Below are 18,521 nucleotides of genomic sequence, written 5' to 3'. Positions count from 1 at the left end.
GCAATTTAGCATTATCGCCGTACACGCTGGCCAAGCCAATATGAAGTGCAGTTACCGCTATCGTTCATAAAATGGCACCACTCCAGCCAGCGCTGACCCGTTCCGTTCATATCTTTTTGCCGCATGCAAAAATATGTATGTGCCCGCCGCAATATCTTGCGAAAAGAGGGCGCGCCGGCTGGATTGGAAGCGCTCCCATTCAATATCGAGATGTGCCATCAGAAGTAACGCGCGCCGCGCCGCCCCGTACCTCCATGGAAATCTTTTCTCGCTAACGTGCAACTTCTCGAATCAGCTAGATTTGGCTTCTTATGCTTTGCGCAATCTTGTCCACGATTTCAGGCAGAAGTCTCCTCTCAGAGAGCACATGCACAAATTGGTGCAGTGAAGTGATTTCCGTGCCAAGTGTTACGTTGTGAAATGACAACTCAAACGGAATGCTTGAAGAGCATCTTTTAAAAGATAAGTCTAAGTACATTAATGCAGTTATATTACAGAAAATGATCCAGCAGAAAATATAAGAGGGAAATTATAAGAGTAATGAAGATGTTAGTTGAAATGAATGCAACCTTTGAATTCAGGATCAAAGAAGCGCTATTTAGAATCACAGATTTTTATGGTGGATTTTTGCATACCCAACATCATGTTTCATTTTAGATCCCTATAAAATTAGAAAACTCTAAACATTATTTTCCTAAAATTCTGATCAAATTATAAGCTAAGGTTGAACGGGGCAAAACTTTCAAGAGTCACCTTCAGGTATTAAGTACAGGAAGATTTATAGTTGTGACTTCGAGAGGGTTATTCCCACTGGAGCGTAGCCTTTGCTAACCACGAATAACTTCAAAACACAATCTTTGCTTAATTCTTGCCTTCGTGACTGCATGCAGCTCCTGCTGATTCAACAAAGCCCAAAGGAGCAAAACCACTGACGCTGACTTCCTTCTCGCCCACGCGTCTTTGAATAAGCAAACAATGCGCCGCCGTTCGCAAAAGTAGTCCGTTTCACCGCTTGAAAAAGCAGCTTTTGTGCAACTGTGAAAGCTTTTGCTTATTGTTATTATCCGCTTGTTTCAACTTGCCAGTTGGCTGTTTTATTTGCGCTTAAAAACTTGAGCACAAACAGCCCTGACGGTGGAATACTTGCAACATGCACCGTGTTTGCGTTTGTTTTTTGCAGTGCTGTAAAAATAATTTTATGGTAGTCTCTTTCCGCACGAACACTCGTCGCACGTGTTTGTGAATGAGCTAAAACTGTAATGCAGCCCTACTTTTTACTGCAATTTTAAGCATAAAATGTATTAATGGCATGGTCGATTATCCGCCGTTGCATCAGGCCGTAAATTTTAGTCGTAATTGCAATCGAGTGCGCTTCCACACTGGAGTGAGTGCCCTTTTCATGAATGGCTAACTTCAGCATGATTAAATTGTGACGCACTCCCCTTTTCACGGCGGTGCTTGCCTTTGATGTTTTCGCTGTGAATAATTTTGCATGCTAATCCGCACTTGTTTAACCTACTTCATTTCCCACTGGCTGTGGTTTTACCAACGATGCTCTGGCCTCTTCAGAGAGGCGTTTCACATCTAGGTCGCACTTTGCCGCTCCGGCGATCGCAGCCAAATCATCTTTTCTTTGAGCGTACAGTGTTAAATAATAATTTTAATTAGACGCTCTATAAAAACGAACAGGCTTAAATTACTAGGATTTTCATTGGGAAAACCGCAACTTTTTCTTTAAAACAAATGAAAAGATCGTTGAGTGCTGATGTAAAATAAAAACTTAAATTTAAAAAAGTTCACGCGTATCAAAGAAAGTAATCCTGGGTATCCTAAATTTTTACTTTTTCTGCAATCAAAAAGTTGAGCTCTCCGTTTGAAGATCTTTAATATTCCATCTCTTATTAGATGTACAACAAAATACGGGAAACTAAATGCAGAAAATGGGGTTTTACTCTCAACCGTCGAGAAAAGATGGAAAAAACAATAAATCATTTTCCAGCACATTACTTTCAACAACATCCGTTCGAGCCCTTATTTTAATTATGCACGGAGGCAAGCGTGGGCTGCGAGAAGGTGATAAATGCAGCAGCGGAAGAACGTCCACAAAGCAAGAGTAACGAGCGTTTGTTTCGGAGCCAAAGTTGGCTTGGCACTAATTCATTAATGGCGAAGACGCCGCCGCCAACGTTTAAAATGCAGCGATACTTTTTTCCAAGAGCAGCAGCGGCAGCAGGGGAGACGTCTGGCGTGGTCGCGGAATAAAAAATATTCAAATTACGCCGTTCGCCACGGTATATGGCGAGTGCGTGCATGTGTAGTTAGCAATATAACAATAATAATGTGGTGTGCCTAACTCGGCGGCAAGAAAAGCGGTGTTTAAAATGTGCATAAACAAGGAGAGTTGGGCGGCGTCGGCAGCAACATGAAATTATTTCCTCCGGCTGGCAAAGACGAGTTTTATGGAACCCTTCCCCTCGCGCGCGCGGCAGCCAGCGGAGACGAATGTGTGCGAAGTAAATTCAGCCAGCCGGCAGCGCAGAACAAAGTAATTCGCGCCTGGCTTTTATTTTAATTTGCAGCGATGAGCTCATTTGTAAAACGCTTTCCTAAGTGAATGAGTTTCATTGCCAAGGAGATGTTGTTTTATTGCAGCTCACGCGTGGATGATGATCATTCCAATTTTGCATCTCGCGAGTCTCAAGCGCGCATTAAACGACCATGCAAGTAGCAGCAGCTGCTTCAGCAATTTAGGGAATTCGCGGCTCAAATTGAAAAATTGTCCAAGTTAATGAGAAATGGCTCCAGACGTACAAGACTTTGTGTTCGTACTGTTTAAGCTTTTAATTAAGAAAGAGCAAATAATGCTGAACATTAAATTGGCCAGATATCATGCATAGCTGATGTTTTTACAGTGAAATGAACACAAGGTTCTGAATATATGATGTAATTTGGATAACTGGATTATTTGAAGATAATAATTCTATTAATATAAGCATGGAATTTGCAGCCGCCTTTCCAAAGAATATTGTATCATCAAACTTTTTATGCACCCGTATAAACAGCATTTTGCTTAAATTCCATGATTAGATCCATAAATCCATATTTGAGCTCAATTTATAATGTTTCCTCCCATCAAATAAGGAATAAAAAAACTTGAGGCGAAGGCAGTAAAACGCTAATGAAAAAATGCATTATCGCCGATAGTAAAAGAGCCTATAATGCTGCCGAAAAGGAGCCGAGTCCCTGTGCGTCTAAAACACATTTCTTGTCCTATGCAAGTCGTACCGACACCGACCATTTAAATTTTACCCTTTGTGGCGGGGTTGGCATAAAAAACGAGTTAAGTGCATAATTTAGCCTGGTTGGCGCAAACAACTTTTCATAGCCTGCTCCGGAAAGAGTTTCGCATGATGCTATTTTTAACCTGGACCAAAGCATGCGTGTGTGTAAATGGCCAGGTCCAAACTGCCTGGGCTGCTAAATAATTTCACATTACACACACATCTCGGGCCTGGCTGTGCGGAGCAGAGCGCTTGCAGCGATTGCCACCCGCCTGCCGCCGCCGCGCTGGAATTTCGCTTCTGCACAGGGCCAAAGTTGGACTGACGCGGGCAGAGTGAGTGCGAACGTGTGTGCTCGTGCCCCGCTTATTAAGCCGGCCCATGAATTATTAAACCTGGCCGGCGCCATTGCTGCATAAATATCAATTTCGGTGCACGTTCGCGCCGCGAGGCGCGCTTCCCACCTGCACAAAAATAGATTTAAACAGCGCGAAAGGCACAAAGGAGCGAGAAATTACGGCACTAATGAAAATGAAATTCTCCAAAGAAAAGTGGCTGTTGCTCTAATTATATTTCCACTTTTACCACTTGGATATCGCTCTTTTCTGAGGAATAGTGAATTGATAATTGACTTAAAAGCTCGCTCAGAGTAATAAAGAAGAACTTCTCAATTACTTAATTAATTTGATGATAAAAATTATGGTTCGATATTGACTGAAGCTCTACAATCATTGCTTAGATGTTTCAATCAAATCCCCTTACCAGCAAAATTCTGGAGAGCAAAAATTTCGTGCTCCTCATTCCTGAAAGAGCCACTTAAGTTTCTAGGCTTTCCGAAGGCAGTTTTCAACGTGTTCCTTAGAGTAGTTGCTAAGTATCGCAAATTATAATTCCCTCGATCACGGACATTGTAGCAACATTTCTTGCAAGCACAAATTAAAGATGCTTTCCACCGATACAAGCAACTAGCAACCCGCCAGAAACTCGCCATTTTCCATTTTACACGCATGCTTTCCTCGTCAGTGAGATCGAACCATTCCGCAAGTTTGCAAACAAAGGCGCTCGTGTCCTAAACTTTTCCAATCAGAATATTCTCAGGAGGGAAATTAATCGAGCTCGCTCATAAAGCAGAGTAGATGGAAATCCACAAAACAGAGCAGTGGGCGCAGGAGAACGAGGTAATAACAAAAAGTACGTTCTCCCTAGTTGGGAAAACATCTGTCTGCAAATACAGATAATTTCGCCGTCGGCAAATATTTATCTTGGGCCTTGGGCAACTGCACGCGGAGAGACAGCACTTGCGCCCCTTTTTTTCTTTTAAGAGGAGAGAAAGAGAAAAGTGCCTCGTCTTGTTCAAATGAAAACTGGCCGCGCGTTGCACAACCTGCGAGTCCTCTTCTTTTCCTTATCTCAAATTAAAATCGTGCCCCCTGGGCCGCCGGAGAAAAATTTTGCCGCGGACGCGTGCGAACCTATGAAAACACATTTTCCAGGCATTGTCTAATTGAAACTGCACAGCGTTTTCAAATCCGTCTTCATGACGGAAGCATCCCAGACGTACCCAAAGGGTTGATGCCGTCCAAACAGCCGACAGCTGAGCGAAATATCGATCTAAAAAAGCGTCTCTCAAATGTTGGTCGTCGACGGCGACGGTCGGGGCGTATTCTCTCTTTCTGCTCCGCACGCACCAACAAGTTAGCCACCCGCTCGCTTTTATTGCAATCCATTTGACGGTGGCGCCGAATTTTTATTTGTGTCGCCGCCTGATAGTATGCAACTCCTTGTTTGTATGTGTGTGCGTTTAGCCCGGTGCGAATTTATCACGCAGCGGCCGAAATTGGTTCTCGTTGGCGTGGCACGTTGCTGAAAAATTTATAATGCTCTGTTCTGTGTGATGCCGTTGCTCACACGCTAACGCTTCTCTGCCACCCGTCGCTGCCTTGATCAAATTTCGCTGCCTGCGGGGCTGTAAAATTTTGCCAGCACAATAAAGACAAATTGCGTGCGAAACGCTTCTTTTCACGTGTGCGTGTGAATTTACTTTATGTGGGTGCAGCAGAAGGGAAGCTGCTGATGTACGTCCCCCTGAGCTAGAGTTTTATTTTTAGAAACCTCTTCACCTCAAACGATCAATTTCTCTTCCTCTCATAGTCATAAATTAAACTGTGACTGTAATTTCACTGCAGTGATTTAACGTACTGGATATAAATATTGCAGACTTACATTACTTAAGCTTGTTGGTTTAACTTTTCCGGTTCGATAAACACCGCTCATGCACGATTTAGCTGCGCCGTGCAATCATTTGCAGCATTTGACTGTAGCTCTCTGCCACGATTACGAGACGTGAATTCAGTAAAGCATGGCTGTGAGCTAACTTCTCCCGAGCGGAGGCGGTAGATATTTGTCATCCAGCAAATGGGAATGCCCTATTTCCATCGAAACGACTTGGTGCATGTATTTTGATTCCGCAGCCTTCAATCACATTTGAATGTATCGTCCTCTGCTAACACTTCGTGAAAGCAATAACTTTGAGCAACTCCACTTTATCAATAAGAAACCAGGACATGGAATTCAACGCGTCAGCTCTGCTGACAGTCACAAGAATCGCGCATCCCTCATATGAAATAAAGTTTTAATAAAATGCTAAACGTAAAAGCTCTTTAGTCGACGAAAATTAAATTAAGTGGCAAATTTCACGGAATTTGTCTTAAATAATTATTAATAAATTTGCTAGGAACGTTGCATATTTTCATAGTGGGTTTAATAAAGATTCAAAATAATAAAATAATGTTAAGCAACATCTAACTTCTAGTTAAGAAATTTATAGTAAAATAAAAGTTAATATTAGCATCATTTTGGTCTTTGTATTTGAATAAATACATGCAAAATGTACTATACCACCCAAACATTTCTTCATCTTTTAAAGTAAGTTGGAGAATATCGCAGCCTGACTGATACTCTTCAAGCATGAAAACGTTCACTTTGAGAAAAGGTAAAATTTTAACTAGGGTCGCAGGTGTACATGAATCTGCAAGTTAACTTTCCCGTTCGAGCTACGGTATTATTTAAGAGAGGCAATCAAGTCTAAAGATAAGAGGATTACTGAAGCGCCGAGGATTACACCAAGTCTGCCAAGTTTGCGACATTCGAGACGTCGATCCAACAGCATTGATATGCTATTAGGAAATTAATTCAGCCACACTAGAGCACGTGCGCAGAAAAGTTTGCGCGAGAAAAATCTCTGGCCAGTTTTCGCAGCGTGCGAAGGAGATCACTGAAATCAGATTAAGCGGAAAGAAACACACTTCATCGCCGGCGTGCGCGAAAAAAGCGGCTCTTGAACGAAACGAGACGTCGGCGGCCGGTGATTGGATCTTGATGGCAGCAACTTGAAACACAATTTCAGCCTTCAACACTCGGCAGTTGCTGCTGCTGTCGGCAAAAAAATGGGTCAACAAGTAGTGTAGCACTCGAGGACCAGCGCTGTCACTCATTGTGCTGAGCCAGAAACTCGGCGGCTCATTTCCATAACGGTGTTCGGCGCGCGAGAAGCAGGAAAATTAGATCCCTAGAAACAAGTTCCATTCCAGTGGCTAACCCAAATTCCGCGTCAGAACTGTGCATTTGATTAAACCGGCAGAATGGTGCAGTTTGTCTCGAGCAAATGCATTCTCGCTTGTTTCACAAGAGTCACTCACTCTGATTGGAATTTCCATTGTGCTAGGAGGCCTCTTTCAGCCGCGAATTGGATCATGAAAAATCAGCAAAAAGCTCGCAATCAACAGAAAATTGCTTCCGACAGTACAATGCGCAGTAAATGAAGCAGAGGAGATTGAACCAGTTTTTGTGTTTGAAAATAAAGCCAACTCCAAGAGTAACGGGAAGCAAGTCTTTGAATGCCTATTCAAAAAGGTGCAAGTTTGGACAAAGGAACTATCGATTTTCCCCGACTTCATAACAAATTTAAAGGACGAGTTCATGCAATGCACGCGCTGGAATTTCAGTTTGGCAGTAAACCACCGTCCTCGGAGAAAAGAGACGTAATTTCACAGACAACGGTCGCACGCGGTCCTCTGGATGAAAAGAAACAATTGATCCAGCGCACGTCCGTGTAAGCGAGGCGGAGGAAGTTAACTCCGCATCTTTTATTTCATCACTGGTGCGCGTGCGGGTGTGAGCGAGAGGGTTGTGTGTACACTGTGTTGATGACAAGAGTACTCACTTGATCTTGCCGTCGTTTCGCAATTTGGCAGAACGGCCGGCGGGCTGCGAGTCTCTAATCGCGCAATCAACAATTTCTCGGCGCAGTACGTAGCTCCTTAATTGTTTCTTTGTGATCAGCAGCAAGAGTCACACGTCCCAGACAGCTGGCAGAGGCCAAGGACCGCCGTGTTCGAGGCTGATCGCGTTAATTTATTTTTCCTCTTCTGCCCTCGGTGTTTCCCATTTAGTTTGGCAGCGAATCAGACGCCAGGGATGAGCCGCGCTTACTCGGTGGCCCGACCAACTCTTTTTGCCGCCGCCGCTGCCACAATAAGGACGGCAAGAATATTGGTTTTATATTGGCTGAATAAAGGCAAAGCAGCTCAAAAAGCCTCCGCGCGCTCTGGGACTGGCGCGCAGGGACTCGTATATACCATCACTTACGCTGGATTTTCGTCCTTTGTGTGAGCTTCTTTCCAGAAAGAATCTGCGGCAAGCGTCACCAAGCAAGGAAAAATGGGCACGGTGACAAACTTCTGCTTACCTTGCTGCGGTGAGTGCAACAAAAGACTCTTTATGTGTGCTTTTCTCACCATTAGTGATAACAATCAAAATAAGCTCCAAAAATGTTATTTTTATCTAAAAGGAGCAAGCAAACCATAAATTGACAAGAGAATTGTTTTATATAAGCTTCAGGGATTTTATTTTTCACAGTAAACAATCATGAAAAATCGCGTTATAAGTGCTTCTCCATTCAAAGATATTTTTTAACCTGCACGTCAGATGTTGCAAATGAGGCCTTTATCAGGATTTTTTAAAGGCTTAAACCCTTGCGTTTGTTGGAAGTAAAACCACACTCCATTTTGCGCATCTTTTTTTGGGAAAGGCAAGTGCACGTTTCCACATTAGAGAAAACCAGCTTTGTGAACTGCATGATTAATGGCCCTCAACAAGGGGAACCGGGAATTAAAGCCACACCGACTGGCTAATGGCTTAATAATTTCGCTTGCAGGCGAGAGAAGAGTGCAAAAAGTTTTGATACAAGCTTAACGATGTACATATTATCAGAGATTTCCTCTTCAAAACAAAATGTTCCCGTTAGGGAAGAGAAAGATAAAACATCAATTCGACTGAAATGCCACTTGTTTCGAATAATAAATTAATGAATTTCGTGGATGAATAATTTCTCGTGCGTGTCTTGTTTCACGACAAGCGCTGGTAAAATATTGAAGATCGTAAAACAGAGGGCTCTGTGAAACACGAACTATTTGAATGGAAAGCAGCTTTACCGTCGTCAAGATTTCCATTAGATTGTTATCAAAGGTATTGGCAGTACACTTGCAGCGAGACAATTAATTTCAACCCCAATCCCCATACACAGGTAGATGTATGCCGCACAACAAAGTGCACCAGCTGTTTCATTTCCTCGATTGATTACCCCCGTTAGTGACTACATACGCTCAATCTAACGATCGTGTTGGCATCATCAGCATGTATTGGAGTTGCATTGCCCTTTTTACGCTGTGCATTTCCATTATTATCTAGTGAACAAGTGCAAGAGTGTCGATGGATAGACGAATAAACAAAATTCATTGCCACATAACTGCATCGCGCGCAAATATCGAGGGCGTCAATGCATTATTACTGTTGGCACAGGAAGGGATTACTGTGGCGTGCAACCAGAGCGAAATTAAAATATTGTGTGCGCTGGTGGCAAGCTTGAACTGTTGAAATTTATTGCGCGGAAAGGATAAAATATGGACTAAACAATACTTGTATAATATGCTCTCAAGCCTATGTGTTAAAGTGTGCATAGCACTAGAATTGAGTAATAACAACGTTTATGGCTTAAGTGATAAGTTTGGAGCATGGCCAGTTTTTTGCCAAGAAAATAGGGGCATGAAGATTGAGTCATTAAATGACGCATAATTTCGTGATGGCCAATTCCTCTTGGTATAATATTGAGTTCAAAAGGGCAGTAAAAAATGCGCAGATAATTTTTTCAAGGCAATGTATGCAACCAGCGCATCAAAGAAGCTTAACGGGATTACATAAGCCTCAAGTAAATTACGATTGGGAATCGACATTCCCACTTGCGTGATTTTTTCTGAGATAATTATTGCTTATTGAATCGTATGGTATGATTTATATAGAAAACAAAGGCCAAATCGGGCCATCAAAGAAATTTCGTGGAATATAGCGATGATGGTCAATAATGAAAATAGAACAAAGCAAAATTTAAATCTAGATTTTCTTCAAATTTTATGCGGCTTGCTCATGATTTCGTGTTTGGATTCAATTTCTCTCGTCAATATCTACGAGTGTACAGTTTTTGAGGAAACTTACGTCCTTCGACGTTGGATAGAAATGAATTTTTGAGAAAATTTTAAATTTAGATCATTTTGATGCAATCCATGAAATTTAATAAACTTGAAAGTCTCAGCATAACAATTCATTTTCAAGTGTTAAAAAGAAAAACCGATAATGCTGTCAACCCTTGAAGAGCGAAACGAAGAGGGAAAATTTTGTTTTGCTGTGGTCACAGCTGCAATGAAATTAACCAGTGAGCCAATTTACGATTCAGCGAGTGTCTGTGGTCCATTCGATTGTTTGAGCAACAAATTAAGCCGGAACACTGCGTTCGCGAAAATAAAACCTATTCGTTTGCTGGCTTATGCCGCAGACCCGCCGGCGATCCACTCTGATTACTTGTTTCACGTCATACTTTTCGTTTTTTCTGCTCACCAATTAACATATTGGACTCGAAATCATGAGTAGGCAAAACCACGATTCAGGATTTAAGCGGAAAGCGGGACACCTGGCTCTGCGTGTCTCGCGCACTTGGCAATTTGGGCCCGGCGCCACATCAAAGAGCTTTGCTTTCTGGCTGTTTTGAGCTGGGTTGTATTCCGCACGTTCACCCAGAAGCACGAACGGCCTTGAACACAAACAAATACTGGCATTTTGTAAACTCGGGTAATCCCAGAATGGATGGATGGCACGATATAACGCGCAAATTTTAGTGTATTTTTGTGGCGTGGTGGGATGCTCTTTGTTTTGTTTCCATCAAGCACGGCTTATTAGGATCAGCGCTGAAATTTCCATGGATTTTGAAATCGTACGAATCCAACCTTCATGCTCCAAGTATTGGAGTTTGATTTGTTTAAAATGGAAAGCTATAGCATTGTTAGGGGATCGATTTCCATTATTTGCTTTCGCTACTTGGCATTTTCATTAATTGCTTGCTGTTTCTTTACATTGCAAATATTGGCTTCAATCTTCACTTTTCCTATGCGAAATGGAGTTAAATTGATTGAATTTTCACTTCAGCACCGACTTCATCATTTTGATTGTATCATTACGCAAATTGAAACGTTATTTTTGTAACAGCTTTTGAAATGGCCTCCCAGATAATGTCATTTATCGGGGTGGGTATAATTCTAGAAAAGGTGAAAAAATTATCAACTTACCTCGCAGTGGTGGAATAGTACTCGAAAAAGGCTACTACAATCTCGAAACCGCGGGAGACGGCAGACCATATTCCCGTGGCCGACTCCGTTTTGGAAGCGTGTGTTTGCAACCGGGCCACGAATTCAAACCACACAATCATATATTACGCTGGAACAGTCTACTTTTCCGTGTCCGTAACGCGACTAAAAAAGCGGAACGAGCGCAGTTTGCCGTGTGTGTTTGTTGGATGAAAGACTCTTCTTTTTAACGGCACGGGAGAGAGTGTGTGAGTGAGAGAGAGAAAAGGGCTCTCTGGCTTTGCTTGTTGGGGGCAAAACACGAACACACAGACGGACTTGTGAGTGACAGGCAAAAAAGCGCGTAACAATTATGGTTGCTGATGTTGGCGTTGCGGAGAAAATATCACAGAAGAATTAATTAAATCGGTCTCGGCGTGCGGATTCTCGGTGGCTGCTCACATTTAGAAGACCTGTTGACTCTCGGGCTTCGGCGGCCGCGGCTGCTTTTTTCTGTGCACACGGCCAGATATCAACTGACTGAGCCAGCCGAAGAGACCGAGAGGCAGCACCAGGCTCGCGCCTCGCCGCCCTCGTTACGTCACTTCCCCACCTTGCTCACCCGCTGCCCGTCCCTTCACCCTCTCGCAGCCTGCGGAACGCGCGTATACGTACGCGCGCCGCTCAAATTTACTCTAGTACTCGACGCGAGCCTCGCTAATTTAGCTAATTTGCTTATTGGCCGGCCGCCGCAGCCGTCGCACGCACGTAGCCGCTCTCAGTGTTTATTTTCCAGGAACGGCCGACAGTGCCGTTTAGTTTGGCGCAAAAAGCTTCAGGTCGAGGGAAGCAAGGGGAATCGCTTCATTAGACGCTTTTCCGCGCCATTCGATTTTTGTGGCTTTGGACTTTCCAACCCCTTTTTGCTCTTTCGGGTGAATACTGCAGGGAAGAGCTGCAAACAGCAAAGTTTTACAGCATGGGAGTGCAGTAGAGGGAAAGCCACAGGGAAATTTTCTTCAAAAAAGCGCTACTCTCAATGGAATGGTCTTTTTCAAATCTAAGTTTAGTTAACGGTGATCTGCCATTTTTATTTTTAAATTTCAATGAGTAATGTACTTATGTTATTTCAGCAAATATATAATAATTTATCATTGCACAAGTATTGAGTTTCGTTCACCTTAATTTCCTATTTTACTCCACTATTTATAGCGAAATTCATTTTACACTAGCTGAAATAGCATAGATTACAAATGGACCCAACGCCATGAAACTTGTTTTCACCAAAAAAAAAAAAAACATCAAATACTTAAATATACGCAAGTTTCGCTCAATTGTCCATCCTGGACAATTGAGCGAACAATTTTTCCCACACACTTTTATCTGGAAAAAAATATCCAGTTTTCTCGGACGAGAGGGTTTTCTTAACTGTTTTTTTTTACCCGCATACTCATGGAAAATTGCCATAACCATGTAAGTCAAAAGATCATTGGGGAATTTTTATTTCATAAGACTCGTTTAAACCTTTTAAATTAATTGTTAATATTAACTTTTGCACATACGAAGTGTGCTAAATGTGTAAAAATAAATTTCAAATTGAATCTTCAGCTGGAAATTTTTTGTCAGACCAAGATTGAGTCTAGTTAGTCTGTAACCTTGCCTAAAAACTCTTCACGACAGTTGTCTGCCCTTCAGTCAAACCTATTTAATTCAATTTGTAATTTGCAAATAACGTGATTAAAATATTATTAAAAAGATGTCTAATCTGCGACCAACATAATATGTCATAATAAGCCAAAAAAACTTGGGAGTTTTTTTTTAAATTTTATCTTCTTTTAACCGGTGGCTAGTGTGGCTTGGGCCAAAGTATGGCAGCTAGCTGCTTATCTCGTGACTCCCAAATTTCCGGCTGGTCGTGCTGTGCAGAACTACTGTCATCTTATCTTAACCCATACATTCTGGATAGTTTTGCAATTCAGTATTTTATTGAAGCGGGTGAACTAATGAGCTCAGTGATAAGATATCTGTTTCACTTGCAACAGAGATGTATTCTATTGGTATGAACCTGCAGCAAAATATTGTTTAAGCAACACAGCATTTTTCTTTCCAGCAACCTTCCCAGACAGTTAACTTCTTTGAATGTAGAGAAGCATCTAAAAGTTTCATGTCCGACGTTGGAAAGATGCTTGTGTGTTCCTGTATAAGTGAAATTTTACATTCCCTTTACGCTTTTCCCGGAAAAAGTTGCACAATATTGCCACTTACATTTCTGCACAAAACCTTCTGGAGCAGGCAGCCCGGCACAGGAGAGCCAAGAGTCCGCTCCGCTGCTCCATGCTCACTTAGGTCAGAGCGGTAAATTTGCAATTCGAGTTGAAACACGTAAAATAATAAGTGTGCTAGCGAGAAGACGAGCCTTAAGGCGAGGAAAGAGTGCGACTACTCGACAAGAAGTTAGTGCGAACAACTCCACTATTAACGGGCTTGGTTTTCTCGGAATCTCTGTGAGTCTCTGTTTACAGCCCGTTTTGTGAGTGTTGTTTGCGCGAGAAGGCGCGGTCCTCGCGTCTAGGTTTCAACCGAAATTGCAGCTCGGATATATGTTCGCAAACAGCATTTTATACATCATTTAATATTTATTCGAGCCGGCACAGCGTTTTATCACAACTTCGCGTGCCCCTGTCCCGCTTTATGAATATCAAACAATGCTAGGCCCGACTGGCTGCATGTTTTTGTTCTCATATTTTCAAACGCCATGATTAATCTGTGTATTATGCATGAGGTATCGGCATTTATCACCCTCCCGGTGTGTTGCTTGACACGATCAAACAAATTAAACGCGCAGAGCCCTCAGTGGCAAAATGCTCAAAGCCGTGCTAAATTTAACCCTTTGACCAATACAACAGGTTTGATTCAGAATCTGCCCTACTCTCAATGTGCTCTAATTCGGGAAGTAAATTGTTTCATTTCAAAATTTCAAATAAATTTTTGCATGGTGATACTGGAGTTCCAAAGCCAGTAGAAGTCTAGGAGCTCATAATATATAAATAATTACCTCCGTGTCAAGTTTCTCTCTTGCCTCGCAAATATAAAATTTAAATAATGTTTATATGAGTGTTCATACTCCACTGGATTTCCTTGAAATTCGCTGCACAGCTCCGAGCAGGAAGAGGGCTTTTATTTCATCTCAAACTAAATCTCCACCTCCCGTGTTTAGAGCAGCATGAAGTGCTTGTGAAATGACGTTCGTAGTTGCACTACGTCAGAAGACCTTTCTTCGAATATACTATGCTACACTGGTGGTATATTTTTGCAGGAACATTTCCCATTTTAACCTCGTACCAGAAAAACCACTCGACTCTCTTTCTCTTGTGCGAGGAGAGAAAGAGAGCAGGAAAATAACAACGCAAAAATGGGTCTCTTTCGCTCAGTGCACCAGAGCTCGTCATTAATTTGAAAAAATGCGCGCAAGTGAACAAAAGCGCTGCCTCTAAAAATAAAATAACGCAACACACACAGCAGACGAGTGCAGTAATTTTTGCAAGTTCTCTCATCCGTTGAGGCGGACCAGGACTTGCGTAACTTGCGGGCGAGCAGATACATTCGTATGTATGCTTACATACGCGCCGCGATAATGAGGCTGCTTTCTAGGTGCGTGGCAGGCAGAGAGAAAGAAATGAGCGCACGGGAGGAAAGAAAAGCGCGTCCTTACGCACGCACGTCGCACTTAACTCATACCCTGAAGTCGCGCGCGCCCGGCAGGAAGGTGTGTGTATTCAAGTATGTACGTATTTTGTTTCTTTTTTCTGCGAGTCGACTTCATCTCCGCGCGCGTCATTATGTGTGCGTGGGATGATGGGCGGCTTGCACTTTAATGAGCCACCATTCACTGAAAAGGTGCGTTTTGTCCAACTTTTTCTACACATCAGGTATTTATACGGCATGGTGTGGTGGACGTGCGTGGCGCACGCATTTCGCGTATTCCTTTCAGGCTGTTCTCAATGGAGATTACGTGTGGCACTCTGCTCGCATCTCATCTCGCGTTTTGATAGTTTTTGAGAGCGAGTTTCCCTTTTTCTGAAGAGTGTGTCTCCAAATGTAAAAAAATCCATGACCTCTAGGTCAATATTGAATGTGCTTCCAGGTCATCATCAACCACATTTTAAAATTTTCAGCAAAATAACTTAAAACCATTGATTCACAAGTTGCTAAATTGTAAGTTTTTAAGACAAATTTGTAATTTGCATAAAATCACCCATGTGTAATTTTCATTGCTTCAAATCGGATCGACTACACAAAATAGCACTAGCGCGAAAATAGTATTTGTATTTGGATGAGCACCATTTGTTTATCAGCAACACAATGCGATACTTTGAACCAACATAGTTTATATATACAAATTTTCTCCTCTTTCTCTTTTGCTGTTTCCCAAACGTCCTCCCTACAGCTGTTTTCCCCCTGGACTCTTCTATCGACGACAACATGGAAGGACCCAAAAGAGAAGACGAGCTAATGAATAAATGATTAAAATGTCTTGTGATTGCTTTTAATAAGGTTATAAAAATAGCCTATTTTTTTCCTGCGGTGCCAAAATGGACACAGACTGACAAGACTAACATGAAAGTCTTCGTTTGACCCATACAAAGCTTTATTTTACATGTATATTTCATCTTGCTCATTATGACATAATGAGATATGCTTTAATATATTTATAATGCAGATAAGTACATATAATCATTTTTTACTCATAAAATTGAATTTAAAAAAATGTAAAATAATTAATAAAAATATAAATCAATTGTTACTGTTGTAAATACAATTTTAACAATCTAACCAATATTTAATGATATTAAGTTAAAAAAATATTTTTTCCACAATTTAATGTTACAATTTTATTAAGATTTCATTGATTTATTGAATGGATTTGAGTGTAATATGAATCCTTCAAGCAGGTGAGCATTCGAAACTCTGCTCCCTTTGCCCTTTTCTGGCATGGTGCTCGTGTGGCACCGGTGGCGCCGGTCTATCCGCCAATTGGCGAACCAGCAGTCAGAGATGGTCTCCGGGTGCGGCGCCACCAGCCGACGACAAGCGGGCGACCACCCCTTCGTTTTGACCCCGGAAAAAACAGCGACCCTCGCCAAGGTGAAGTTAAAGCAGAGAGGTGCAGCCCCCACGGGTCGCCCCCGAGCAAACAATGCGCCGATTGTTAAAGGGCTCTCGTGGCAAAATAAATGGGAAGGAATGGCTCGCTTTTTTGCAGAGAGAAAAAGGGTGTTTACGCATGAGGAATGCAAAGTCGATTTTTTTTAACATAGTGTCAGAGAGCACAAAGAGAGAAAGCCTACTTTTTCAAAGCCATGCAATGGAGAAATTACGAAAAAAGGATGTTAAAAATTAACAATGCTTAACGCACAGACATTTAAAATTCAAATACCATCCTTTTGAATTCAAATTGCACGAGCATGCTTCTTGTTAAAAGAAAACAAGATCGGTTGAAATCTGGAAAAACATCAAGCCGATCCAAGAAAATGCTTGAGTCTCAGCATGTTTATGCAACGGCATTCAAGTGGTGGCTTTAAAGCCGATGGTTCGGCAACCCTTGGCCCACCCGCCCGGTCGCCGCACCTTGCATGCGAACGGCTCCCTCGTGCCCCAGTCCCGTTCTGCGACAACGTCTGCCCCTCTACGGCTCAATGCATTTGGCATGCAAAATGAGTTTTTTATTTGTTTTTCTTGCTGGGGAATCGCGTTCCGTTTCACCTCGCTTGCCCGGAAAATTATGTCCATGTGCAGATAGGGGAGCTGGGGCAAGCGTGTGGAAACAAGTCAGGCTTATGAATTCCCTTTTGCATAGCCGAAACGTGCCAATCGGCGAAAATTGCCAGGTTCGAGCAACAAATCAACTCATTTTGACGAAAATTGCAGCATATATTAAAAATAATAGGCATCAATCAATGAATGTGTGTCGGTGGAATTGTTAATGTCTATATTCTATGGAATATAACTTTAAACTTCTTTTCGGGCACGATCCCCTGCGATGAAAATGGGCATGACATAATATATACAATAAGACTTAATCTTGGCCCAACTTGAATAAATTAGAGGGTAAAATAAAAATAGTTTTGGCAGAAAAATCGAAAAGAAAATTTCTTTAGATCTAACTTTTAGTGTTTCACGCCTTTGGCATTGCCAGGGTTTTACCTGACAGGCATATAATATAATTCATTATCATTAGATTTAGTTAGAGCTAGATAAACCAGCATAAAAATAAATTAAAAACAGTTAGATTTAGTTCTAGACTCTTGATTTTGTTTTGAAATGTTGAGAGTATATTTAGCCAAAACAATTGCATAATTTACGGGTTGTATGACTGTATGTTTATTTGTTTGATTGTGCAAAAAACTGGCCCATGGGGGGATCGAACCCACGACCTTCGCGTTATTAGCACGACGCTCTAACCAACTGAGCTAATGGGCCGATAAAATTGCTGAGTCAAGCCAACATTCAAGTCCTGGGTTCGACTCAGTGCGATAGCGCCTAGGTGTTGAGTGACGTCATCTGTTATTTTTTTGCACAATACGTGAACTCTAAGCGTTACTTTAAAAAGTCGCTTGTACTTGTTCTTTACTGAAAACAAAGTGGGGCTTGATGCAAAAAAAAATTGGCCTGCTGCTGCTGTTATAACTGCTATAACAAGAGTGAGCGTTTGTTTTAGCAGCCGACGATGCAAACTTAAAATTTTCATTTTCTCGTGGTGTGCAATTTCCTACTGGAAGAGATGCACCAACAAACAAGGCGTCGTCGAAAGAATAGAGCTGTAAAAAGCCGCTGGTTTTTATCTTTCTCATTTGGCAGATAAGCCCGCTCATGTGTTGTGTTGGTTGACACCGCGCAAAATTAATAAAACGGCGGCGGCGGCGGGCGTGACGTCAGCCGTGTGAGGCCGCAATAAGCACATAATGAGTGCGGGGAGGCATACGCAGACTATGACAGCTGCTGACTGAGCTTCGGCCCGGCTGAATTACGACTGACACCCCAGACCTCCGGGGCCAGGTTATTAGGGCAAATGGCATAAACTCGTTCGTTCGGCATGCCGCTGGATTACTTCGACTCTCTCTCATAGCTTCGCTACGGCGCCTTTGCTCTCTGCCTTGCCTTTGTGCTGAAGTCGGCCTTTTGAACGTTGCAGCAGTTTCCTCCGATTCGGCGCCAGCAGTTGAGTAATGAAACGCTGAATTTCGGTGCCAAAACTGTTGCTGGCTCCAGCAAGACATCACTAAATTAAACTTGAGATATAAGGCGTCATGATTAGCATTCTGTGCTTTTGTTTCGTACGACGGGTAGCGACAAATCTAGCCACATTGTTGAATTTCGGTTTTTTAACTGTGGCGGAGCCAGAAATGTTTTCTAGATCTGTATGGTTTTTTCCACAGATTTTCGTCTATTGTCCTCTTTTTGATTCGTGTTCAGCAATTAGTGCAGTCAATTTCTTTTGCCGCAGCCCATGATTCGGAATCCTGAGCAGCTAATTTAGTACTGTGGATTTTTTCTTGCGGGTAAAGAGTTG

General features: G+C 42.3%; 1 protein-coding gene and 1 non-coding gene across 8 annotated transcripts in view; both read right to left on the bottom strand.

Moving 5' to 3' along the window:
- Positions 1-18,521, bottom strand: part of Syt7 (Synaptotagmin 7) — a 177,598-nt gene that overhangs the window by 51,790 nt on the left and 107,287 nt on the right. The window contains exon 1 of one of the 7 annotated variants that reach the window (XM_065487803.1): positions 10,955-11,496. The exons of 5 other annotated variants lie outside the window; for them this stretch is intronic. In XM_065487803.1, the coding sequence (XP_065343875.1) occupies positions 10,955-11,094 (140 nt within the window). In that variant the 5' untranslated portion in view covers positions 11,095-11,496. Of the gene's footprint in view, positions 1-10,954; positions 11,497-18,521 lie in introns of those variants that run through there. One more of the 7 variants, XM_065487802.1, reaches the window with a different exon arrangement.
- TRNAI-AAU (transfer RNA isoleucine (anticodon AAU)) lies at positions 17,358-17,431 on the bottom strand. The gene has a single exon. It is a non-coding gene; the product is annotated as a tRNA-Ile (tRNA).

The sequence above is a fragment of the Cloeon dipterum genome, chromosome 4 (assembly GCF_949628265.1).
Source record: "Cloeon dipterum chromosome 4, ieCloDipt1.1, whole genome shotgun sequence".
In the NCBI taxonomy this organism is placed as follows: domain Eukaryota; kingdom Metazoa; phylum Arthropoda; class Insecta; order Ephemeroptera; family Baetidae; genus Cloeon; species Cloeon dipterum.
Note: the sequence above shows the minus strand (reverse complement) of the source record. Positions and strands in the feature narration are given on the sequence as shown.